The sequence below is a fragment of the Dama dama genome, chromosome 5 (assembly GCF_033118175.1).
Source record: "Dama dama isolate Ldn47 chromosome 5, ASM3311817v1, whole genome shotgun sequence".
NCBI lineage: Eukaryota > Metazoa > Chordata > Mammalia > Artiodactyla > Cervidae > Dama > Dama dama.
The window spans coordinates 79850918-79878120 of record NC_083685.1 but is presented as its reverse complement, the minus strand read 5'-3'; the positions used below and the strand labels follow the sequence as shown (position 1 = coordinate 79878120).

Below are 27203 nucleotides of genomic sequence, written 5' to 3'. Positions count from 1 at the left end.
CTGTATTTTGAACTTCTAGCCCTACTTTAATATATAGTTTTATTTTAAAATAAATTCATTATTATATAGAATATTTCAGAAATTGGTCAACTTGACAAAGGGATTAGGTATTCTGAAGAAAACATAGGAACTCCAAGAAACAAATCTATGTATCATAAGCAAGGCAGATCTAGATTTTATAGGGGCTGAAGCTTACGCAATTTTGAGAGCCTTATTAAGACAAAGAAACCAAAATTAGTAGAATAAAGTATTCACAGCCCCTCTGACATCATCCAACAGGATCATACCTACGGCCATTCCAGTATCACCAAGAGGGGAAATCTGATGGAAGAGATGTTAGAATGGGAAAAGATAGTGGTGTTAACCAGTTATAAATTGTGTGTGTGAATTTTATTTAAAAAATGAAGCTTCATGGTGAATCTTCCTCTGGTCATAGTACATATTTTAGCTGCATAGACATTTCAGTGGTTTCTGTATGGGGAAATATACATCTTACTACCAAAGATTCAGGTTAGCTTAATAAAATTGGGTAGCATCATTCATAAGGATTAAAAAGCTTTAACGATCATGTTTGTTGGATCATTTTTCTATAATAGAACTCCTCTGATAAAATATCTTAATTTTTAGTAGCTGTTTGGGGGTAATTGGGAATAATGAGTGGGTTTAATATTTTAGGTGGATGCCAGTATAAAATGCCAGACCAATCCACCTGAGAATATCTTGCCTTCAGAACAAATGGGATTCCTTATTTCCGAAATGGGGCCTGCTAGCAAGCCTAGTAAAGACATGGGTTTATCCACTCCAGCCAGATACAGAGAGCGAAGAAGCAACTCACAGCAAGGAAAGTCCCCTGGTAAGGACTGTTGTGATCTGGAACACTCACGGTAGGCTCACAGTGTGGAATTAATTTCTGAGTGGTCTTCAGCTATTATTCATAGTTACATTTATCACATTGCTGCTTAATATAACTGTGATTTTTAACTCTATTTTCTTAATTATCCCTGTAAAGTTAAGTCCACATTATATTTCAGTATTGCATGTAAAAATATGAGCTTTTGCAAAGAGAACATAGTAAAAGCAAAACAATTTGGATTATTTAACTAGGAGAATGCAAGGATGAAAGATGGTTTAATAACTGCTTCAGATGCCAAAGACTGTAATTACAGGAGTACTTGTTCTTTTATTAGCAGAGTATAGTACAAAAGGGCATGTTCTTAAATTGTGGCAAGAAAAAATTAGATGGACATTAAAGATATTACCCTGAGCATATTATAAAGTATGACTCTGTATCAGTAGGATTTTTCTTGTGGTTTGTAGGAACCCAGAGTTGGTGTTTGTTTTAGTACAGTTGGTGTTACTCTTTCTAGGGGTATGGACAGAATCTTTTTTAAGAAAATAGTGATGTTTAATAAAATATGTTTCTTGTATGATATGATCCAAAACCAAATCATCAAAGTTTTCAGTAGACAATGTGAATTTTATTAAATTATATGCATGTCAGATGCGTGCAATTCAGTGAGTTAAGCAGTCAGGTCAAACAGTCATGTTAACCTATAAAAATTAAAAGAATCTTGGGAACTTCTGGAGAATTTTCCCCAAAAGTAGGCTAATAGTAATATGATCAAGGTGTTGTTTAGACTCACAGGGTTTTTTCTGCAAAGTGCCATTTAGACCATGTCTCCCCGTTCATACTGTATGCACTGTTTGCTGAATGCAGGGTAGGCAAGGTGTGAGCTAAGAGGTTGGAAGAAAACTAGAGGAGCTGTAGGAACTGCAGCTGTTTCTTCTCTCCTGGCTGGTACAGCGGCTGTAGCAGCCGACATAACATAACCTCCCTCAAGGGCTTTCCAGGTGGAACTTATATATGCTTACATAACACAAGTAGCCCATGGCCAAGCAAGTACCTCATGACACACATGCTCAGTGCTATCCAACTCTTTGCAACCCCATGGACTATATACTGGAGTGAATAGCCTTTCCCTTCTCCAGGGATCTTCCCAACCCAGGGATTGAACCCAGGTCTCCCACATTGCAGGCTGATCTTTACAAGCTGAGCCACAAGGGAAGCCTTATAAATGATCTCAGTTACATAATCATTATTCACAAAATGTGGGGCGAGAGAGAGAGAGAGAGGGCGTGAGGAGAGAGAGCCTGACCACCACCATCTTGGCTTATTTGCTCTTTCCCTACTGAACAAAAACTATCTGGACCACTCATCTTATTTGATAAACTTAACTTGTACAGTTGCTTTTAGTTGAGTATATGATCCAATCTGTAATCAGAGATTAAGGTTTCTTACCACCGAAGATGTTCAAAACAATGGCATAGACTTTAAAGGCAATTTAGAAAAGGACAGTAGTGAATATTCACTGCATACTCATTTTTATGCCATACTACAAACTTGATGAAAGTGGTATTGTCATCTCCTTGAAAGATCAGGAAACTTAAGCTTGGAGAGGATAAGGAACTTGTTCAAGATCACATTAATTTAGCTAATACTCTGTTCACAGTCCTTCTGTTGACTGTGCCCTTTGATGCACAGAAGTTTTTAAGTTTGACATTGTCCCATGTGTCTATTTTTGCTTTTGTTGCCTGTGCTGTTGGTGTCGTATCCAAGAAATCATTGCCAAGCCTAGTGTCATACAGTTTTTCCACTGTGTTTTCTTTCAGGTGTTTCATAGTTTTAGGTCTTATATTTAGGTCTTTAATCCATTTTGAGTTAATATTTGTAGATGATGTAAGACAAGGTTCCACCTTGATTCTCTTGCATATGGACATCCAGTTTTACCAGCACGATTTGTTGCAGAGAGCTTTCCCCATTGAGTGTTTTTGGCATCCTTGTTCAAGGTGATTGACCATATGTGTGAGGATTTATTTCAGGTCTCTATTCCAGTCCATTGGTCTGTTTTTCTGTATTTATGCCAGTACCATATGATCTCTATTTAACTATTCTGTTGTAGCTCAAAAGCAATCATAGATAATACATAAGTGAATGGTTGTGGCTGCATTTCAGTAAAACTTTGTTTACAAAAAACAGGTGCTGGGCCCAGTTTGACCTAGAGATTGTAATTTGCCAAGCCCTGAGTTAGACTAACAGCTTATTTCTGAACAACAGCAATGGAAGCCAGAAAGGAGTAGAATCATATTTTCAGTATACTAAAAGAAATATGCAGTCCTGGAAATCTATACCCAGCAGTGATGAAGGCAAAAATGAAGACCTTTTCAGATAAACACAAAATCAAGAGCGTGCACCACAGCAGATAAACATTAAAGAAAGTTCTGCAGGGTGTTCTTCAGGCAGAGGAAAGCAAGGAGACATATTGTAGTTTCCAGGATAATCACCAACATAATAGAAACAATCCAAAAAAAAAAAAAAAAAAAAACGGGGGGGGTGGGGAGCAGGAAAGGAGGAAGAAAGAAATGCAAAATAAGGAAAAGAGAAAACAAATAATTTAAGAGATTGACCCAAATTCAACCAATACAACTATTATATATGTAAATGGTCTTAAAATGTCAGAGGCAGAGATTGCTAGAGTAGATTAGAGGGGAAAGTCCTACTGTAGGCTGACTACAGGAGACATGTATTGAAAGTAAGTGGATAGAAAAAGAACAAGCAAACAGGAAGTATAAGGTGGCTGTTATGATTATTCTTAAATATCAGATAAAACAGACCTTAAGACCTAGAGTGTTAAAAAGAGGGCCACTTCATAATGATGAACAATTTATCAGCGAGGTATGACAAAGAATGTTCAAACTACCACATACTTGTGCTCATTTCACGTGCTAGCAAGGTAATGCTCCGAATCCTTCAAGCCAAGGCTTCAACAGTACATGAACCAAGAACTTCCAGGTGTTCAAGCTGGATTTAGAAAAGGCAGAGGAACCAGAGATCAAATTGCCAACATCTGCTGGATCATAGAAAAAGCAAGGGAATTCCAGAATTATCTTCTGATTCATTGACTATGCTAAAGACTTTGTGTGAATCACAACAAACTGTGGAAAATACTTAAAGAGATGGGAATATCAGACCACCTGAACTGTCCCCTGAGAAACCTGTATGCAGGTCAAGAAGCAGTAGTTAGAGCTGAACTTGGAACAATGGACTGGTTCCAAATTGGGAAAGGAGTAAATCAAGGCTGTATGTTGTCACACTGCTTTTTTAACTTACATGCAGAGTACATCATGTGAAATGCCAGCCTGGATGCATCCCAAGCTGTAATTAAGATTGCTGGGAAAAATATCAGTAACCTTATATATGTAGATGATACCTAATAGCAGAAAGTGAAGAGGAAATAAAGAGCTTCTTGATGAAGGTGAAAGAGGAGAGTGAAAAAGCTGGCTTAAAACTCAACATTCAAAATACTAAGATCATGGCATCTGGTCCCATCACTTCATGGCAAATAGATGGGGGGAAAATGGAAACAGTGACAGACTTTTCTTGGGCTCCAAAATCACTATGGACAGTGACTACAGCCATAAAATTAAAAGACGCTTGCTCCTTGGAAGAAAAGCTATGACAAACTAGATGGTATATTAAAAAGCAGAGATATCACTTTGCCGACAAAGGTCCGTATCGTCAAAGCTGTAGTTTTTCCAGTAATCACATACAGAAGTGAGAGTTGGACTATAGAGAAGGCTGATTGCTGAAGAATTGATGTTTTCGAACTGTGGTACAGGAGAAGACTCTTGAGAGTCCCTTGGACTGCAAGGAGATCAAACCAGTTAATCCTAAAGGAAATCAACCCTGAATATTCACTGGAAGGACTGATGCTGAAGCTGAAACTCCAAAAATTTGGCCTCCTGATGAGAAGAGCCGACTCATTTGAAAAGACCTTACTCCTACACTTTGATGCAAAAAGCCAACTCAGTGGAAAAGACCCTGCTGCTGGGAAAGATTGAGGGCATGAGGACAAGGGGATGACAGAGGATGAGATGGTTGGATGGCATCTGTGACTCACTGGACATGAGTTTGAGCAGACTCTGGGAGATAGTGAAGGACAGAGAAACCTGGTGTGCTGCAGTCCGTGGGTCAAAGAGTCGGACTCGACTAAGTGACTGAAAAACAGCAACACATCAATTATAAATGTGTTTTGTGTAATAATGGAGCTTCAAAATCCAAGATACAAAATAACAAAAATTAAAGAGAGAAACAGACAATTCCTCAATGTACTAGGATGTTTTAATACTTTTATATAAGCAGTTGATAGAATAACTAGACAAAATATCAGTTAAAGACATAGAAGATATGAACAATGTAATCACCTTAATCTAATTGGCATTTTTGGAACACTGAGCATCCAGTGCTTGCAGAATATATACATTGTTCTCAAGTGCATATAGTACATTTACCAGATAGGTCATTCACTGGGCCATAAGACAAGTCTCAATACATTTAAAAGAACTGAAGTCATACAAAGTGTATTTTCTGAATACAACAGATTAAATTAGAAATCAATAACAAAGAAATTAGGAAAAGATCAAATATCTGGAAATAAACATACTTCTAAATAATTTGTGACTCAGACAAAATCACAAGAAAAATTAGAAAATATTTTTAACTGACTGACAATCAAAATACAATATCCAAGTTTGTGGGATGCAGCTAAAGCAGTGTTAGAATCAAACATACAGCTTTAAAGGCTAATAGAAAATAAGTAAGACCTAAAATCAATGACCTGAGGTTTTACCATATGAAACTATAAAGAGAAGAGGAAAATAAACCCAAAGTAAATGTTAAAAATAAAAGCAGAGGGAATTCCCTGGTGGTCCAGTGGTTAGTACTCAGAACTTTGGACTTTCCACCTCCAAGGGTGTGGGTTCTATCACTAGTCCAAGATCCCTAGAACTAAGATCCCACAAGCCACGCAACACAGCAAAAAATAAATAAATAAAAGTAGAAGTCAGTGATATAGAAGACAGACAATTGAGAAGACTAACAAATATAAAGCTAGCTCTTTGAAAAGATCGACAGTTTTGACAAACTGCTAGCTAGACTGATCCCCGGAGATCACATACAGAACACAAATCATAACTATTAAGAATGAAAAAGAGACTAATACCTCAGAATCTATGAATGGTAAAAGGATAATAAGAGAATACCATGGAGAGTCTTATGTCAATGAACACAGCTACATAAATGGAATAGACACATTTCTTAAAAAATACAACTTGCCAGAATTCACACAAGAAGATCCAATGAATAGCCCTACTTCTTTTGAAGAAGTTGGTTACCAAACATTTTCCTCACAAGAAGAAAGGAAATCACAGACTTATAATCTGCATGAATATATGTGCAAAAATAATTAACAAAATATTAGTAAGTTGACTCCAACAATGTGTAAAAATGATGGACAAACCGAGGAGAGTTTGGATCAGGAATGCAAGACTTGATTGCACTTCAGATGTTAAACACTGTTATTCATCATACTAACAATAAAGGAGAAAAACTACGACAATGTCAGTAGACCCAAGGAAAGCACTTGACAGACGTCAGCACGCTTTAGTAATAAAATCTCTCAACAACATAGGGGTAGGGGAAACTTTCAAACTGATAGAGAAACATCTATAAAATATGTATAAAAAGGATCATGATCAATAGTGAGAGACCAAGCTGTTTCCCCTGAGATTGGGAACAAGGCAAGGATGCCCACTTGTACCACTCATGTTCAGTATTGTACCCGTGGACCTTGCCATTGCAATATGCAATAAAAGGAAATAAAAGATGTAAAGATGGGAAAGGAAGAAGTGAAACTGTATTTACAGATGATATGATTACTTATGTTAAAAATCTGGGGAATGTAGCAAAACTACTAGAACAAATAAATGAATTAGCAAGGTTATGTCTTGCTTAGAAGGACATATAGTTAATGTGCAAATACCGTTCCTTCTTTATAAATTAGCACACAACTGGAAAGTGAAATTTAAAAAAATCAGACAGTTACAATAGGACCAAAATCGAAAGATACCTAAGTATAAACTGAACAAAAGATGTCTAAGACCTCGACACTGAAAGCTACAAATTTTGCTGAAAGGAATTAATAAATATTAATAAAAGAAATTAACCTAAATAGAAAGATGTGCCATGTTCATGGATAAGAATACCCAGTATTGTTAAAGTGACAGTTCTCCACAAATTGATCTATAAATTCAATGCAATCCTAATCAGAATTCTAGTAGACATTTTTTCTTTAATGACAAGCTGATTCTAAAATTTAAAAGAAAATTCTAAGGACACAGATTAACCAAGGCAAGTTTTAAAAATAAAAAATTGGAGGAGGCTTTACCAGACTTACCATCCTGAATCATCAGGATGATCAAAAAAGCAAGAGTTCCAGAAAAACATCTATTTCTGCTTTATTGACTATGCCAAAGCCTTTGACTGTGTGGATCACATCAAACTGTGGAAAATTCTTAGATAGGAATACCAGACCACCTTACCTGCCTCCTTAGAAATCTGTATGCAGGTCAAGAAATAACAGAACTGGACACAGAACAACAGACTGGTTCCAAATAGTACATCTAGGCTGTATATTGTCATCCTGATTATTTAACTTCGAAATGCCTATCTGGATGAAGCACAGGCTGGAATCAAGATTGCCAGGAGAAATATCAGTAACCTCAGATATGCAGATGACACCACCCTTATGGCAGAAAGCAAAGAAGAACTAAAGAGCCTCATGATGAAAGAGGAGAGTAAAAAGTTGGCTTAAAACTCAACATTCAGAAAACTAAGATCATGGCATCTGGTCCCATCACTTCATGGCAAGTAGATGGGGAAACAGTGGAAACAGTGAGAGACTTTATTCTTTTGGGCTCCAGAATCACTTCTGATGGTGACTGCAGCCATGAAATTAAAAGACGCTTACTCCTTGGAAGAAAAGCTATGGCCAACCTAGACAGCATGTTAAAAAGCAGAGACATTACTTTGCCGACAAAGGTCCATCTAGTCAAAGCTGTGGTTTTTCCAGTGGTCATGTATGGATGTGGGAGTTGGACTATAAAACCGAGCGCCGAAGAATTGATGCTTGTGAACTGTGGTGTTGGAGAAGACTCTTGAGAGTCCCTCGGACTGCAAGGAGATCCAACCAGTCCATCCTAAAGAAAATCAATCCTGAATATTCATTGGAAGGACTGAGGCTGAAGCTGAAACTCCAGTAGTTTGGCCACCTGATGCGAAGAACTGACTCATTGGAAAAGACCCTGATGCTGGGAAAGGTTGAAGGCAGGCGGAGAAGGGGACAACAGAGGATCAGATGGTTGGATGACATCTCTGACTCGGTGGACATGAGTTTGAGTAAACTGTGAGAGTTGGTGATGGACAGGGAAACCTAGTGTGTTGCAGTCCATGGTGTCGCAAAGAGTCGGACACGACTGAGTGATTGAACTGAGCTGAACTGAGGAATTACCATAAAGCCATAATAATCAAAATAGTTTGGTACTGGTGAAAAGGGAGGCAATGAGATGAATGAAACAAAAAAGAAAGTCCAGAAATAGATCCACACCTATGTGGTCAATTGACTTTCAACAAAGGTGCTAAGGCAATGCAATGGAGAAAGGAAAGTGTTTCCAACAAAAATTAACATTTACCCATGCCTGACACCTCACATAAAAATTAACTAAAAAAAAGGGGGAATAAAAAAGAAATTAAACATACTTTACAGACCTAAATTTAAAACCTACAACTATAAAACTTCTTAGAAAAAAAAAGACAAGCTTTGCTTCTCTGGGCAAAGATTTCTTAGGACACAAAATATATGATCAATAAAGAAAAAATTGATGAATTGGATTTCATCAAAATTTAAAACTTTTGCTCTTTGAAAGATATCTTTCAGAAAATGAAAAGGCAGGCCAAAGACTAGCAAAAAATATTAACAACACATATATCAAAACAAAGACAGTATCTAGAATGTGAAAAGAACTCTTAGAATGCAATTGAAAGTTGAGGAGACAACAGGAGGAGACATTTTTCAAAAGAAGATATACAAATGGTGAGTAAGCACATGAATAGATGTTTAATCATCAGAGAAGTCAGATAAAAACTACAATGAGAGAGACTTCCTTGGTGGTCTAATCACTAAGACTCCAAGCTCCTACTGCAGGGGGCCCAGGTTTGACCCCTGGTCAAGGAACTAGATCTCATATACGACAACTAAGAGTTTGAATGCCACCCCTAAAGATCCAGCATGCTGCAGTGAAGATTGAAGATCCATTTTGCCAAAACTAAGACCTGGCGCAGTCAAATAAATATTAAAAAAAGAGATACCGCAGCACACACCAGTTAGAATGGCTAATATTTTTTAAAAATATAACCATACCAGGTATTGACGAGGCATCTGGAACTGGTAATTTAAAATAGTGTAACAACTTTTGGAAATAGCTTGGCAGTTTCTTAAAAATCAAGTTAAACATGTTTCTGCTACCCAACCCAGCCATGATGGGTGGAGAAAGACTATTACACAAATATACTTGGCAGTTTATTTGTAGTAGTTAAACAGCCTTGGACTTCCCTGGTGGCTCAGATGGTAAAGAATTCGCCTGCAATGCAGGAGACCTGGGTTTAATCCCTGAGTTGGGGATCCCCTGGAGAAGGGAATGGCAACCCACTATACTATTCTTGCCTGGAGAATCCCATGGACAGAGGAGCCTGGTGGACTACAGTCCTTAGAGTTGCAGAGTCAGACAGGACTGAGCAGCTAAGCACACATACCCAGAGGCCCTAGAAACGACTACAAATGTCCGTTCAAAAGTGAACAGATAGACAAATTGCAGTGTACCCATGCTGCCGAATACTTTTCAGCAGTCAAAAGGAACACATCACTGATACACACAAATCATTATGTTGAAGTGGTGCTGGGGAATACAAATGTCTTTGAAGCAATCCAGTTTTTGTTGCCTGCTTCTGCTAGAGGGGACCTAAAGGGTCTGAGGATTACTTCAGAGGCTGAACAATCACACATTTTAACAGGCCAGGGCTTTTTATTTCTCTGGCATTTTAATTCTTTCAAAAGAACTTGGAAGACTTTTGTTTCTCTTTGGTAGTTCCAAATATGTGTTAGAGATCTCATCTAGGTAGTTTTTAAGCCTGAAAAGTCTGGTATTTGATTTACTGTTTGCACTTTGCCCATCCTCTTCCCTCAACCTAATGGCACTTTATATTGAGATACCTGAAAAGATGGGTTTGATTGGGAAGATAACACTCTTGATCTGATTTTCGTCATAGTCAATCAGAAGTACTTGAGAAAAGCTTAGAGGTACCTCTTACTACTCTTTCAAGTTGGGATATTAAAGCACACCTCAAATTACTGAACGCTAGTCAGTTGGTGACCAACCGCAGGCAGAGGAATATTTTCTTGCGTCTCTACTTGCATGCCAGCTACCTCTAGCTCGAGTTTATCTTTTCGGGTTTTGCTGAATATATCAGGAAACAGCCAACACATTGTGAATTTTTTCAGCCTTTCCCCTTCTGGTTACATGCCCATTGGCATGTGGTCTGCTTTCCAGGGTATCACAGGCAATGATTTTACCAAATATTTTGACATGGATTACAGAGATTACCAACATTCTAGCCCACTGTGTCTCAACTATCTGCTGTCTGACTGCTGAGCCAGAATCACATATTTTTATTGGAATTACAAGCAGCACCTCACTTACAGATTCCAAATTCCATATTAATCCATGTATGAATTAGGCTACTGTAAAAAGCAAAATACCAGTGTCTTAAACAATTTAGAAGTTGGTTTTCTTCCTCGTGTTACAGTCTGAGAGTAAGCTGTCCAGAGGCGATGTGGCAGCTTCACCTCTCTGCTGGCCCTCAGGTGTTACATGGTTAAAGACGGCTCATCACTCTGCCCTCACCAGCCAGCAGGTTGCTGTAAACATCCCTTTCTCTTATGAGCATAATCATTGCTGTGCCACATCAGTCTGATAGAACTTGGTCACCTGGTTGAACAGGCTGCAGGGGAGCTTGGAAATATGACCTTTAGCTGGGGGTCATTTGCCTTTTTAAAAGAAGAGTAAATATTAGGAGACAACCAGAAGTCTCTGTTTCATGGACTTTGAGAAAATATTTACAACACAAAATATAAAACATTGTATTCATTATACATAAAAGCTTCTACAAATAAAAGAAAGCAATCCAATAAAAAGAAATAAAGTTATTAGTGTGTAATTCAACTGAAGAGATACAAATGACCAGTAAGTGTAGAGAAGGATGTTGAACCAATTCAGCAAAATCAGTAATGAGAGAAATGCAAGTACTAAATGAACCAAAAACATTTTTTTTTCAATCTGATTGACAAAACTTGAACTGTTGATAATATTCAGGTTTGACAAAGATGTAGGATACACTGTTTGATAATTGGAATGTAAATTTGTAGAGCCTTTTGGAGGGCAGTCTGACATGGTCTGTAAATAACTAAAATACTCATATGCTTTGACTTAGAAACTCCTAGGAATCTTTCTTACAAAGTTCACTATAGTGTGTTATTTATAGTAACAAACATTTGGAAAAAAGCATAAATGCCTGATAATGGAGAACTGGACAAACTGATAAATTCATGTAATGAAATACTATGCAATCATTTAACAAAATAAAGTAGGTTGATATGTTTTTTACTTGGAAAGATAGTGTTCACAGTATGTTAAGTGAATGAAGCTAGTTACAGTACAATATGTCTAGTACAACCTGCTTTCTAGAATGGGAAATATATATATACACTGTAAAATTATATTAAAAAGTCTGAAAACGAATAAAACTGATACATGTAACAGTGGTTACCTCTGGGGAAGTAAAATTGGAGGTGTAGAAAGGTATTTTTTACTTTCTAATTTGTGTATGAGTATACATAATGGTGGGATTATGGGGAAATCTACCTTTTTGTATTTTTGTAGCTTTTTAAAATTGAAAAAAATTTAATATAGTTTAAATACTGTAAAGAGTTTCTTTATACTTTATAGTATGAATATAAAAGCCTCAAAATGATAGAAGTGATCAATTTAAAAAGTATTTTGAAAAAAAATTTTATATGCCAAATATCAATGTGACTTTTGAGATTTAGATATGATTGACTCAAGCTAACCTTATCCCACACTAAAAATTCTTTTTCAGGACTTCTGAGAACTTCTAGGGTTTACAATGGCTTTTAATTTTGAGTTTCTGCTTTTGCAGAAACATTAATTTCTCACCACTTGCTCTTTGCTGGACCACATGTGGAGTCAGCCTTCTTGCTTTGATTGCCCCCTCCACCCCCCACCCCACCCACCACTGCTCTGCCTGCAACCCCCAGCAGTTATATAAGGTATTCATATGTGTCGCATACTTTTCTGATTTGGTGGCGTAGAAAAGGTTTGCATTTAAAATATTGCAGATAATTTAAATGGAACGTGAACTATTCTTTTTAAAGAGCTGCAGTTACTTCACAGTCTTTGGCCCTTGCCTGTCGCTGGCCGGTGTGGGCTCCTGCCGCGGCGCCCTCGTTCCTGCACTGGTACCACAGCTTCCCTTCTCTGGTCCCTTTCTTCCCCTGTTGTGCCAGTGCACCCCTAATTCTGTGTCACAGGCAGAGAAGGCTAGGCGTCTGCTTCCCAACCAGGCCTTGAGACCTCATCTTGCCCAGAGAAAACAGGATATATTGTCAAGATACATTCTTCAGCAGACAGTTACCTCCCCAAGGGAGACTCTGGTGCCTGCTGTTAAAATGATAATTTCCTCTCTTTCCCTCCATACTGTGGTTGTAAGTGTAACTGATAAGGCAGTTAGCATATTATTTTTCTTAACTCTTATGTCCCCACCCCCTCACCCTCACCCTCCACCCCACCCCCACCCCGCCTCCATTCCCCAGTAAAGCCTAATTCTTTTTTGGTCAGTGGTGTTGATAGGTGAGTCTTAATTGACCTTGGCTTCCTGCCGTGAAACAGAGGAGTTGTGAAATGTTGACATTATTATGACATCTAATCACACCTTCATGTTATTAGGGGCAGGGAGCCAGTGACTTGTGCTTAAACTAGAACATCCTTGCTAAAATGTTAGCTCTAAATATTTATTTTTAAAAATGTATTTATTGGCTGTTGGGTCTTAGTTGCCACCTGCAGGACCCTCAGTCTTCATTGTGTCACGTGGGGTCTTTAGTTGCAGCACATGGGACCTAGTTCCCTGACCAGGGATAAAACCCAGGCCCCCTGCATTGGTAACATGGAGTCTTAGCCACTGGGCCACCAGGGAAGTTCCCAGGAATTAGCTTTTGTACGCAAATGTGAGAAGAAACACAGTTCATGAATTTGCAAATTATTCTTCCTTGATAGAACTTAGTCTAACAAACAGTTGGGCTATAAGAACATTGGTACATATAAGGTCCTATGGCATTAAAAGATTTTAACCACATTCAGTGTAAGATTTACATACTGTTAGAGGCTGTACAATACAGTCAACAGGAAGAAAGCTTCTGGTATTAGAAAAAAACTAAATTAAAATCTGGATTTTGTTGTTTACTGAGCCTCAGTTTGATCTGTAAAATGAGGATAATAAGACATATGTTTATATAAAACATAACTGACTTAGTATAGTGCCTGGTATATAGAAAATACATGGTAGCAATAGAATTTTAGCAAAATTGTTATTTTCATACTTACTATTTTGATGTTTATTACTGTCAAGTATTTTTCAAGATGAATGGTCTCATTTTAATTCATGAGAGCTCTTAGTGTTCCTGGCAGCCCTGTAATAGTTCCCTAATCAGTACCTTCCCCGTTTTCCAAAGCCACTCTATCATATCTTCTCTGCTCCAACTTCCAACACAACTCCTCTCTTTTCATTCTCAGCTTTGACCTTGTTTCTTATTTTACTGAGAAAATAGAAGCAGCTAGAAGAGAACTTTCATATCTCTCCACCAACAAATCTATCAGTCTACCACTTGTGTAACTCTACACTTTGCCTTTCTTCCTTTTATAATGGGAAAAGGCCAGTCCTTCCATTTGTGTACAGAATCCCCTGTTGTGTACTCACAGACTTAGCCTTACTCTTCAATAATCACGTTTTACCTTTTATATTAGATAATTCCTATTAGCATACAACCATGCCATCACATAGGTTCTGTGTTAAAAGTAATTCCTCACACTTTCTCTTCATTCATATTTTCATCCAGCTACTACATTTTTTCTCTTCCCCCTAGAGAAAAGCTCCTTGAAAGCATATCCTTATCTCAACCAGATTTTCTAACTGGGTTTTCATTCCTGCTCCTCAGCTGAAACTGCTCTTATCAAAGTTTTCTGTTACTGCTGTGGTGCCAAATCCAGTGGTCTGCTCTCCGTCCCCTGCACCTCGGCAGCACTGAACCAACAACCTCAACCTTCACTTGGCTTCTGGAATATCACCCTTTCCTGGGTTTTCTTCAGCTTCACTGGCCACTCTGTAGTTTATATTACTAAATCTTTGTCTGCCCTCACTTTTAAATATTGATGAATCCCAGAGCTCAATTCTTGGACCTCTTTTCTTCTCTCTCTACTCAATTCCAGGTTATATCAACAAGTCTCATTGCTTTTATCGTCTTCATAGCGCTGACTCCTAAATTTACATCTTAAGTCTCAGTCTTCTCTGAACTCCAAATGTGCATACCTTTTTTCCATGCTCCCTCTTCGTTTGTATGTCCAGGAGTGTCCCAAATACGCTGTAGCTCCTTTCCCCAGTTTTACTTATTCCAGTAAATAGTACTTCTAGTTACCTCTAGTCAACCAAAAGTCTTGAGGTCTTCCTTGATTCTCTTCGCTCACATCCCATGCATCAGCAAATTCTATCAGCTCTATCTCAGTGTAGATCCAGAATCTGACCACTTACCACCTTTACATGCTGCCACCATGGTCCAAGCTGCTGCATCTCTTGCCTAATCTTTCTTCTTCCACTGTGTGCTCCTACAATTTGATCCTCTTAAAATTATTTCCCTGCTTAAATTTTTCCAGTGGTTTTCTATCACATTTAGAAGAAAATCTAAAAATCCTTACTATGATTTTGGTAACTGCTCTGACTTTATCTCCTACCACCTTCCATCTCCCTCATCTGTTCCAGCCACAGTAGCCTCTTCAGTATTCTCTGAACACACCAAGCATGGTCCTGCCTTCCCATTTGGTCTTCTCACTGCCCGAAATTTGTCTTTACCCAGGTATTCACATGGCTTTCTCATTACATTCAGTTCTCTACTCAAATGCCAGCTCATCGTAGGAACCTTCTTGACTATCCTGTCTGTAATAGGTACCCTATTCCCCATGTCCTGCCCTCCCTCGTGCATATTTTTTCCTATTCTTTATTTATTTATTTTTTCTTTATTTATCTTTGTTTTTTTTCTACAATGTTCATCACTACTTGACATTTTATATTATTTTTCTCTCCCTCTGAAGGTAAGTTCCATGAGGACAAGAATTTTGTTGTGTTCATCTCCAGCCCCTGCATGATTGCCTGTGGCATTCAATGTTTATGCACCATTAGATCTTATTCATATACTTAAAAGATCCTGGGGGAAAAAGTGATCTTTAAAAAAACTGTGGTAAAATACACAAAACAAAATTCAACATCTTAACTATTTTTTAAGTGGATAGTTCAGTGGCATTCAGCCCTTTCATACTGTTCTGCATCATCTCCATCATCCATCTCCAGAACTCTTTTCATTTTGTAAAACCGAAACTCTGCTTATAAACAATTCTTGTTTTTCTTCTCACCCACCAGCACCTGGAAAACCTATCTTACTTTCTGTCTCTATGAACAATCTTTAATTAGCCACCAAAAGATAAGTTTTGAACATCTGAAAAGTCAGTCACCCCCATAGGTTGCTTTTAATGAGTACTTTTTAATAACTTCCCTAGGGTCAGTACAGTGCTAGGGACCCTAGGGACACGAAAGTAATGTCCTCCGAAGTTCTGCTGGAACTAAGAACTGCACATGTCTTACTAAAGGTGAACATTCTGTGTCTCGTTATTGTGCTCTGACAGTGAAAACTGAGATATGTTTGGTTGTGAGTTATTTTTTATAGCCGTTTCCTGCTTTCCTCTCCTTTTTGTCCCATCATTTCAAACTGATAGGAAAGTATACATTTTTAGGGAAAATTCACATAACATAAACACTTTAAAGTGAAAGGTTCTGTGTCATTTAGGACACCCACAGTGTCGGTGCACTCTGTCTGGATCCAAGACTTTGCATCACTCCAAAAGAAAACCCCATTCATTAAGCAGCTGCTGTCCGTTCCCTCCTCCCCCAAGCCTGTGGCAACTGCCCATCTGTGTTCTGTCTCTGTGGATTTACCTATTCTGGATATTTTGTATAAATGAAATCATAGGATATGTGACATTTTGTGTCTGTTAGGTTGGTGCAAAAGTTATTGCAGTTTTGGACTATGAATTTTAAATCATTATAACTAGGCTCAGACACATCTTTGTTAATCAAAATAGGAACCATTATAATCAACACATTTTGGCCAATGAGGAATAAGATTGTTTATTCCTGGAGTGTAAAAATCCATGCTTCAGGATTCGACGAACTCTTGGAAAATATTTTCTACCACCTGCTGATTGTGGAAGTGTTATCTCTGCAAATGTTGTTGAGATGCTTGAAGTGGTAGTTGGTTGGCAAGAGGTCAGGTGAATATGGTGGATGAGGCAAAACTTTGTAGCCCCATTAATTTAACTTTGGAAGCATAGGTTGTGCAACATGCGGTTGGGCATTGTCATGGAGAAGAATTGGGCCCTTTCTGTTGACCAGTGCCAGGTCAGCTGCAGGCATTGCCATTTTCAGTGCATCTCATTGATTTGCCAAGCATGCTTCTCAGATGTAATGATTTCACTGGGATTCAGGAAGCTGTAGGTGGAGCAGACCAGCAGCAGACCACCAAACAGTGACTATGACCCTTTTTTTGGTGCAAGCTTTGGGAAGTGCTTTGGAGCTTCTTCTTGGTCCAGATATTGAGCTGATCATTCTAGTGGTCGTAAAAATCCACTTTGCATCACACGTCATAATCCGATTGAAAAATGGTTCACTGTTGTTGGGTAGAATAAGAGAAGACGACACTTCAAAATGACAATTTTTTTGATTTTTGGTCAGCTCATGAGGCACCTACTTAGTGAACCTTTTCACTTTTCCAATGTGCTTCAAGTGCCAGATGACTGTAGAAGGGTCGACATTGATTTCCTTGGCAACTTCTCATACAGTTGTAAGAGGATCCACTTTGATGAAGGCTCTCAGTTGGTTGTTGTCAGCTTCCAATGGCCTGTCCACTATGCTCCTCAACTTCAAGGCACTCATCTCCTCTGCAGAACTTCTTGAACCACCACTGCACTGGATGTGTGTTAGCAGTTCCTGAGCCAAATGCATTGTTGAGATTGCAAGTTGTTTCTGCTGCTTTACTACCCATTTTGGATTCAAACAAAAAAATTGCTCAAACTTGTTTTTTGTCTAACATCATTTCTGTAATCTAAAATGAATATAAAATAAACAGCAAATAATGTCATTAGCAAAAAAACATAAAGTGAGAAATGTGCATTAAAATGATGTATAATATAACCACATTTATTTAAGAATGTATCCCAATATCAAAAGGCAAGTTTCAGCAATGCAAAACCACAATTACTTTTGCACCAACCTAATAGTTTATTTTACTTAGCATGATGTCTTCAAGGTTCATCCACAAGGTAACATGTGTATCAGAACTTCATTCTTTCTTATGGCTAAACAATATTAATACATTATATGTATATATATGACAGTTTTTTATCCATTCATCTCCTGATGGGCGTTTGGGCTTTTTCAACTTTTTGCTTATTGAGAATAGTGCTTCTGTAAACATTGTGCATATATTTGAGTGTCTTCTCTCAGTCCTTTTGGGGATACACCTAGGAGTGAAATTGCTGGATCATATGGTATTTCTGTGATCATATAGAATCAAGATTTCCGGGAGAAATATCAGTAACCTCAGATACGCAGATGACACCACCGTTATGGCAGAAAGCGAAGAAGAATTAAAGAGCATCTTGACAAAAGTGAAAGAGGAGAGTGAAAAAGCTGGCTTAAAACTCAGCATTCAAAAAATGAAGATGATGGTATCTGGTCCTATCACTTCTTGGCAAATAGATGGGGAAACAATGGAAACAGTGATAGGCTTTATTTTCTTGGGTTCCAAAATCACTGCAGATGGTGATTTCAGTCATGAAATTAAAAGACACTTGCTCCTTGGAAGAAAAGCTATGAACAACCTAGACAGCATATTAAAAAGCAGAGACATTACTTTGATGACAAAGGTCTGTCTAGTCAAAGCTGTGGTTTTTCCAGTAGTCATGTATGGATATGAGAGTTGGACAATAAAGAAAGCTGAGTGCCAAAAAATTGATGCTTTTGAACTGTGGTGTTGGAGAAGACTCTTGAGAGTCCCTTGAACTGCAAGGAGATCAAACCAGTCAATCCTAAAGAAAATCAATCCTGAATATTCATTGGAAGGACTAATGCTGAAGCCGAAACTCCAGTACTTTGGCCACCTGATGCGAAGAACTGACTCATTGGAAAAGACCCTGATGCTGGGAAAGATTGAAGGCAGGAGGAGAAGGGGACAACAGAGGATCAGATGGTTGGATGACATCTCTGACTCGGTGGACATGAATTTGAGTAAACTGTGAGAGTTGGTGATGGACAGGGAAGCCTGGTGTGTTGCAGTCCTTGGGGTCACAAAGAGTCGGACACAGCTGAGCGACTGAACTGAACTGAATTAATGGTATTTCTATGTTTAACTATTGAGGAATTGCCAAACTATTTTCCATAATGGCTGAACCATTTTGCATCCCCACCGGCAATGTACCAGAGTACTCATTTCTCCACATCCTCCCTAACACTTGTTATTTTCCACTTTTTATCATCACTATAGTCATCCTAAGTAGATGTGGAATGGTATCTATCTTATTGTAGTTTTAATTCCATCTCCCTCATGATTGATGATGTTAAGCATCTTTTCATGTGCTTGTTGGCCATTTGTAGATCTTCTTTGGAGAGAAAGATATTTTTGACAACTGAATAATAATACTCCATTTGATGAAATATTCTCCTGTTTTGGTTAAATTTCTCTGGATTAAAGCCCTAGTGTGTGCTGTTAGGGCAGCAGTCAGTAAACTAGCCTGTGGACCAAATCTAGCTCACTCCTTGTTTTTATATGGCCTGCAAGCTAAGCATGTAGCCTACTCTGCGTCTCACTTCATTCTGCTGCTATAATAAAAATACCATAGACTAGATGGCTTATTCCCACGTGGCTCAGTGGAAGAGAATCTACCTGTCGATGCAGGAGATGCAAGTTCAATCCCTGGGTTGGGAAGATCACCCGGAGTAGGAAGAGGCAACCGAGTCCAGAATTCTTGCCAGGAAAGTCCCATGAACAGAGGAACCTGACGGGCTACAGGCCATGGGGTCTCAAGGAGTTGGACACGACTGAGCACACACACCAGGTGGCTTATAGATAACAGTTTGTGTGTGTGTTTTCTCAGTCTCAGAGGCTGGGGAGTCCAAGATCAAGGTGCCAGCAGATTCAGTGTCTGCTGAGAGTCTGCTTCCTGGCTCATAGACTGCCTTCTTGCTGTGTCCTCACGTGGCAGAAGGGGCAGAGGAGCTCTCTGGGTCTCTTTTATAAAGGACTCTAATCTCATTCATAAGAGTTCCACCATCAGAACTTAATCACCTCCCCAAAATCCTGCTTTCTAACACCATCACATTGGGGGTTAGGTTTTAATATCAATACAAGAATTTTGAGGCGATACAAACATTCAGTCTATTGCACCCTGCATTAGAAAGTCCTAATTCTTAGCTTCTAATTTTTTCACAGCCCTGATCACTGATGGCCAGAGAAACCCTTAAGAGTCAAGAGGGGTCCTTGGTTTGTTCCTGTGTTTCAGCGTCCTCCAAAAAAAAGAGTTAGTAGATACTTGTGGGGAACACTCAAAATGAACTATAGTATTCAATTTAGTTCTCATAGATGACTTAAGTATTTTTTATTTCAATAGATATCAAATTCTAAGTTTAAAGTATTATTGATAGGAGCTAAATGTAAAATTTCTAAAGTGTCACTTAAATTTCAACTGTCAGTATCATTAAGAGTATCTTCCCAAAAAAAAAAAAAAAAAAAGAGTATCTTCCCTCAGTGAAGTTCCAGCTCTCACATTATTTATGGTAAAAATAAGAGAGTTTATTAAAATCATCTCTGAAGACTTCTTTGGCCCCAAATTCAAGTACTGTGATTCCAACATTAACTGTTAGGATGTCATTATGTTGCTTAGTAGCTCACTGAACTGTGGCATCCTATATTTCAGAACTTAATCAGTGCCCTTCTGTAACTAAACCGTTTTGAAAATTTATCTTCTCACACTTTAAGATTTCTTTGACTTTTTTTTTTTTTTTTTCAAGTAAGAGACTTCAAGTTGATAAGGTATCCCGATTATACTGATTTCAGTAGATGTGCATTTTGTTAGAAGGAGGCTGTTAACCACAGTCATTGCCATGCTTTGTGTAGGCCTTTTGAACACGTGTTGACTTAAGAAAATACCATTCAGATTAAAAAAAAAAATCGAAGAAAAAAAATCGGGTAGAGAAAATTAGACTCAATAGTGCTCGTCCAGTTTCTACAATGAAATTATTCTAAACCAAATACACCCAGATATTAGTCTTATTGTAGAAGCTACACTCTCTTATGTTCTGATAGGTTACTTTATAGTTAAGGGAAATTGGATGTTTAAGAGCAAAGTTCAGTCCATTCCTGAAGAAAGGACTCCTCATTTTCCTGCAGCTATTGCAGGATTCTGGATGAGATTTCATGAAGGTAATAGCCCCCAAACCCTAGAGAGTGCTGTTAGTAGGAATTTGCATTTCCAGGGAATTCCCTGGCAGTTCAGTGGTTAGGATTCTGTGCTTTCATTGTGGAGAGCCTGGGTACCATCCCTGGTTGGGGAACTAAAATCCTGTGAGGTGCAGTCAAAAAAAATTCCCAAGTGAGTAGATGCAGTAGTCCTGTTCTTGGAGGCCTTTTGGCCCTCAGATCAACTCAGCTGCTTTGATTCTCAAATATTTACTTCTCTGATGAGTATAGAAGGTTCTCTCTTGAATAAAGTCCTAGAACCTTTAGTAGCATCAGACTAGTTTCTGTCTTTTTGCATTTTTATTGGTCTCTATGCTCTTAATTCCTTGATTGGCAGCTTTGTTAATGAAGGAAGCTCACTTTAATAAAATTATCAGGTTTAGATACTTGTTATTAGAAGCTATGTGCCAAATTGGGGACTTTGGAAGCCCCAAATTGGGGACTGTGTGCCAGCAAATTTGAAAAACTCCGCAGTGGCCACAGGACTGGAAAAGGTCAGTTTTCATTCCAGTCCCAAAGAAAGGCAATGACAAAGAATATTCAGACTACCGCACAATTGCGCTAATTTCACACACTAGCAAAGTAATGCTCAAAATTCTCCAAGCTAGGCTTCAATAGTATGTGAACTGAAAACTTCCAGATGTTCAAGCTGGATTTAGAAAAAGCAGAGGAACTAGAGATCAAATTGCCAACATCCATTGGATCATCAGAAAAGAGAATTCCAGAAAAACATCTGCTTCATTGACTACACTAAAGCTTTCGACTGTGTGGATCACAACCAACTGTGGAAAATTCTTGAAGAGATGGGAATACCAGACCACCTTACCTGCCTCCTGAAAAACCTGCATGCAGGTCAAGAAGCAGCAGTTAGAACTGGACATGGAACAATGGACTGGTTCCAAACTGGGAAAGGAGTACATCAAGGCTGTATATTGTCACCCTGCTTGTTTAACTTATATGCAGAGTTCATCATGCTCAATGCTGGGCTGGATGAAGCAGAGCTGGAATCAAGATTTCCAGGAGAAATATCAATAACCTCAGGTATGCAGGTATGCACTCTTATGGCAGAAAGCGAAGAAGAACTAAAGAGCCCCTGGTGAAGGTGAAAGAGGAGAGTGAAAAACTGGCTTAAAACTCAACATTCAGAAAGCAAAGATCATGGCATCCAGTCCCATCACTTCACAGCAAAAAGATGGGGAAACAGTGGGAGACTTTTATTTTTTTGAACTCCAAAATCACTGCAGATGGTGATGCATTCATGAAGTTAAAAGACACTTGCTCCTTAGAAGAAAAGCTATGACAGACCTAAACAGCATATTAAAAAGCAGAGATCTTACTTTGTCAACAAAGGTCCGTCTAGTCAAAGCTGTGGTTTTTCCAGTAGTCATGTATGGATGTGAGAGTTGGACCATAAAGAAGGTTGAGCATTGAAGAATAGATACTTTTGAACTGTGGTGTTGGAGAAGACTCTTGAGAGTCCCTTGGACTGCAAGGAGATCAAACCAGTCAATCCTAAAGAAAATCAATCCTGAATATTCATTGGAAGAACTGATGCTGAAGCTCCAGTACTTTGGCCACCTGATTCGAAGAGCTGACTCATTAGAAAAGACCCTGATGCTGGGAAAGATTGAAGGTGGAAGGAGAAGGGGACAACAGAGGATGAGATGGTTGGATGGCAACACTGACTCAATGGACGTGAGTTTGAGCAAGCTCCTGGAGGTGGTGAAGGACAGGAAGCTTGGTCCACGGGATCGCAGAGTCAGACATGACTGAGCAACTGGACAATAACAAATCCCAGTCATTAAGGCTAAGAGGGTTTGTTGCTCACACTACATAACTCATTTCGAGGCTATTATAGATTTTAAGATCTTATTTTGGGATATTGCCAGTTAACAGTGTTGTGATAGTTTCAGGTGGACGGCAAAGGGACTCAGCCACACCTATACCTGTGCATGTATCCCTTCTCCCCCAAACTCCCCTCCCATCCAGGCTGACTATAACAGTGAGCACAGTTCCCTGGGCTATACAGTAGGACCTTGCTGGTTATCCACTGAGCTGTTGTTACTTTAAACATGCTTATCTGTGATGTGCTCTTGTTCATTATTTGAACCTATCAAAAGGATAAAGTCTTTAATTAAATAAATGACAGTTGTCCACTGAAAAAAAGAGGATTTGTTGTTCTTCTTCAGTCTACCTCCCCATAAGAGGTCTGTAGTTGTTTTATAGTCTTAACCCTTGTTTTATAGTCTTTACCTTTGTCACCGATTCAGTGGACATGAACTTGGGCAAACTCCGGGAGACAGTGAGGGAGAGGGAGGCCTGGCATGTTGCAGTCCATGGGATTGCAAAGAGTTGGAAACAACTTGGCAACTGAACAACAACAACAATCTTTGTCATTATCAAGAATTCCTACTTTGCTTTCAAAATAGGGCTGCAGTTAGGTCTGTTCACATTCCAAAGTCTTATTTTAGTATTTTCTATTACCATATGGCCTGTCCTCCGTATTCTGATGTGGAGTTGAAGTGTTTAGAGAACGATCATACTTACATATTACTCATTCTGTATCCTTTGATCAGCTTTTAAAAATTCTGATGCCTAGGTTGCAGTCTGTACCAGTGAAATCAGAATGTGTGGGAGTAGAAGCCCTAGATCTCAGTATTTTTTTTTAAAGGTCCGCAGGTGATTCCAGTGTGCAGCAAGATTTAGAAACCATTGGCTTTAGTAGTCATCTAGTGTAGAGGTTCTTTCAGTCATCTCTTTATTACTCAGGATTAATTAGATGACCATATAACTGCATTTCAGTTACTTGAAAAAAAAAAAGATGTTCTATAAATTAAGATGTAACTAATCATTATCCCTGTTATTTAGACTGTAAAGAAGTCATTTTTGTGGTAAAATATATATAACATAAAATTTACCTTTTTAACCATTTTTAAGTGTACAATTCAGGGGCATTAAGTACATTCACATTATATACTACCACCACCACCACCATCCATCTCCAGAACTTTTTGTCATCTTCCCAAACTGAAACTCCATATCCATTACATCCTTCCCTGCAGCCCCTGGCAACCACCATTCTACTTTTATTTCTATGAATTTGACTACTTCATATGAGTAGAATGGTACAATATTTGTCCTTTTGTGACTATTTCATGTTGTATATCATTCATGTCGAAGACTCATTCATGTAGCATGTGTCATAATTTCCTTCCTTTTTAAGGCTAAATAATACTCCGTTGTATATATCTACCACACGTTTTCCCATTCATCCATTGATGGACTCCTGGATTACCTTCATCTTTTGGCTATTGTAAATAATGCTGCCATGATCCTAGATATACAAGAAACCCATTTTAAGTGATAAATTGATGTCTGTTCTTCTGCAAGATGCTTATTTGGATAAATTGCTTGTTCTTAATGCAGGAGACCTGGGTTTGAGCCCTGGGTTGGGAAAATCCCCTTGAGAAAGGAAGGGCTACCCACTCTAGTATTCAGGCCTGGAGAATTCCATGGAATGTAAAGTCCATGGGGTCGCAAAGAGTCGGACACAACTGAGTGACTTGCACTTACATTTTCTTTTTTTAACTAATTTTTTTTTTGGCTGCAAGGCACAGCATGCACGGTCTTAGTTCCCCAACCAGGGATTGAACCAATGCCCCCTGCAGTGAAAGCGTGGAGCTCTAACCACCAGATTGCCAGTGAATTTCGAAATTGCTTGTTCTTTATGGATAGGTTGTACTCCTCTTCACCAGATGAGCTAGTACTTTTCTTTAGTAATTGATCTTCCTTTTACAAAAGAGGGCAAAAATTAAGTACTGTTCCAAATGCCCTCTAGATTTTCTCAAAGGTGGTGGTAGAATTATTGTCTCATCTCTCCTGCTCAGGGTGTTGATCAGTCCCACAGAAGTTGTGTTTTACAAATACCCTAACAGAAGTCTCTGTATGTCTAGTAGGAAATTAAGGATTCATTCTGTGTAGTTTAGTTTAATTCCAAAATGCTACTAGGATAAGACTGTAAGCTTAAAAATCAACCTTAAAAAGGCTCCTAGGTCATGTTATTCTGAGTGAGTGAGTGAGTGAAAGTCGCTCAGTCATGTCTGACTCTTTGCGACCCCACGGACTACAGTCCATGGAATTCTCCAGGTCAGAATACTGGAGTGGGTAGCCTTTCCTTTCTCCAGGGGATCTTCCCAACCCAGGGATCGAACCCAGGATTCCCACATTGCAGGTGGATTCTTTACCAGCTGAGCCACCAGGGAAGCCATGTTATTCTAGAAGTTGTAAACTAATTAGATTGAATCTAAAAGCCACCTTTGTTCAGTTGCTTAGTTGTGTCCAACTCTTTGCGACCCTATGGACTGTAGTCTGCCAGGCTCCTCTGTCCATGGGATTCTCCAGGCACGAATACTGGAGTGGGTTGCTGTTCATTTCTTCAAGGGATCTTCCTGACCCAGGGTTGGAACCCATGTCTCCTGCTGCTCCTGCATTGGCAGGTGGCTTTTTTTTTTTTTTACCACTGAGCCACCTGGGAAGCCCGGAATCCACATTAGTTACTGAGGCTGTTTAACTCTGTTTCTATACATGGCTTTAGCTTTTTTTGTTATAGAACCTAGTACCTGAGCTGAGAGTTCACTTTTTTACTTCTTCCCATTCTTACTGAACCCACTTTTTGTCTCTTGACCTCCTTGAAGGGTATACTTTATTTTTTTTACAGACAGTTCAGATAGACACTTTTATAAGCGAATCAGCTGCATTAGTCAATAGGTGGAAATCTTATGGAGGCAATCAACTTTGGAAAGGTAGTGTTTACTTAATTTAACATTGATTTTTGTAAGGCATTACTTCATAATCCTGGAACCTATTTTTATAACCCTGAAGAAATGAATTTTCATATGTGTGTTTATTGTACTTTGATCTTTCTGACACTTTTTCTTAATTTATACTTATAATGAAAGTCAGTTGAAATGAAAAAAGGCTTAGTGACATCATAAAAGGAGAGACATTTTAAACTTTGCTAGTCTCTTTGGGTTAATGACTGAGCTGCATCTGTGCTTTAAGAGGTACAGAAATGCCCTAAAAATTGAGAATCTGATGAGATAGTGTAATTTTAGAGCCCATTCTACAGGTGAAACATAGCAGCTTGTTCTTGTTGAAAGGCTTGTGTCTGAACTCTACAGTTTGAGAACCAGAGTAAACAAACCTTGTTTTTCTTTCTAGATCTTCATCTGCTGGTGGATGTTGCCTGCAAGCAGGAACACTTTCCAAAGGAGGAAGAATTAAAAGAGTGAGGAATGGATGACAAATGTGACATCGTGCACTAGCTGTAGCTGGAGGCAGGCTAGCCTTGCGCGTGACACACTGTTGGGGTTTTTTCAGTTCTGTTAAGGAAAAAAAAAGTATTTTTGTTTTGTTAATTGAGAATTTTGTTAATTGAGAATTGGGAATTTGATATTTACTACAGCTGTTCAGTTCAATGGTTTACCTTGACAAACTACAAAACATCTAGCAGTCTTCTTTTTTGTTTGTTTGCTGCTCAGATCCCTTTCAAATGAAAAGTCCTGGCCTTCTGTTACCATCAAGAAGCATCTAAAAACAGCTGCGTGTATGGTCCCGGAGAATACTCTGTGTGTGAGTGTGCCGATTTGTCGTCTTGCCACTTTCAAACAGTAGTCAGTACAGCTCCACTGGGGAGTTCAGTCTATCTGTTTCAAGTCGCAGTGTGATCCTTTTAGAGAAGATTGTGAGAAACGAAGACATGTGAGGTCACCAAGATCACAGGTCTAAATGGGTCAGGAGTTCCAGGGAAGAAACTCTGGGAGAAGAGTTAATTGTCTAAATGATTAACCAGGAAATGCTCTGACTTCCTAACCCAGCGTTCTGTTTCAAGAGCAAGGCATCCGGACTTGGACCATCCATCATACTTAACAGTCCCTTATTCTTTTGTATTAATGGGAACATTCTTCTATTTTCATATCTTTCTTTAATTTTAATGATACAGTATCATAAATGGTAAGAAGGTTTTGTTAATGTATCACTTGTTTAATATATCTTCTAAAGAAAAGTATTTTAACTTGTTTAATATAATTGTATTTATAAATGCTGGTAGATTTAAAGTTTTAAAGCTTTATATTTTTATTAATTTTGTGGGTAGAAGGATAAAGGATGCCTGTGTAATATTTTTATTTTGAAAGGGAAATGTACAATGTGTGAGCAAAACCATTCAGAGATTTAACACAGTGTTTATACTTACAGTCAGTAAGTATAAATTCTCAGCTATAAAAGATACTGTGTGCAGATTTTGGGACTAACTGATTAGTAGTCACCTAACAGAAGCTATACCTT

The 27203-nt window shown here is 38.5% G+C and overlaps 1 protein-coding gene across 1 annotated transcript in view; it reads left to right on the top strand.

Moving 5' to 3' along the window:
- HSF5 (heat shock transcription factor 5) overlaps nucleotides 1-26529 on the top strand; it is a 47324-nt gene extending 20795 nt beyond the window's left edge. The window contains exons 5-6 of the mRNA XM_061142628.1: nucleotides 676-853; nucleotides 26079-26529. Coding sequence (XP_060998611.1) covers nucleotides 676-853; nucleotides 26079-26149 — 249 coding nt within the window. The 3' untranslated portion in view covers nucleotides 26150-26529. The remainder of the gene's footprint in view (nucleotides 1-675; nucleotides 854-26078) is intronic.
- Nucleotides 26530-27203: the final 674 nt, after the last annotated feature.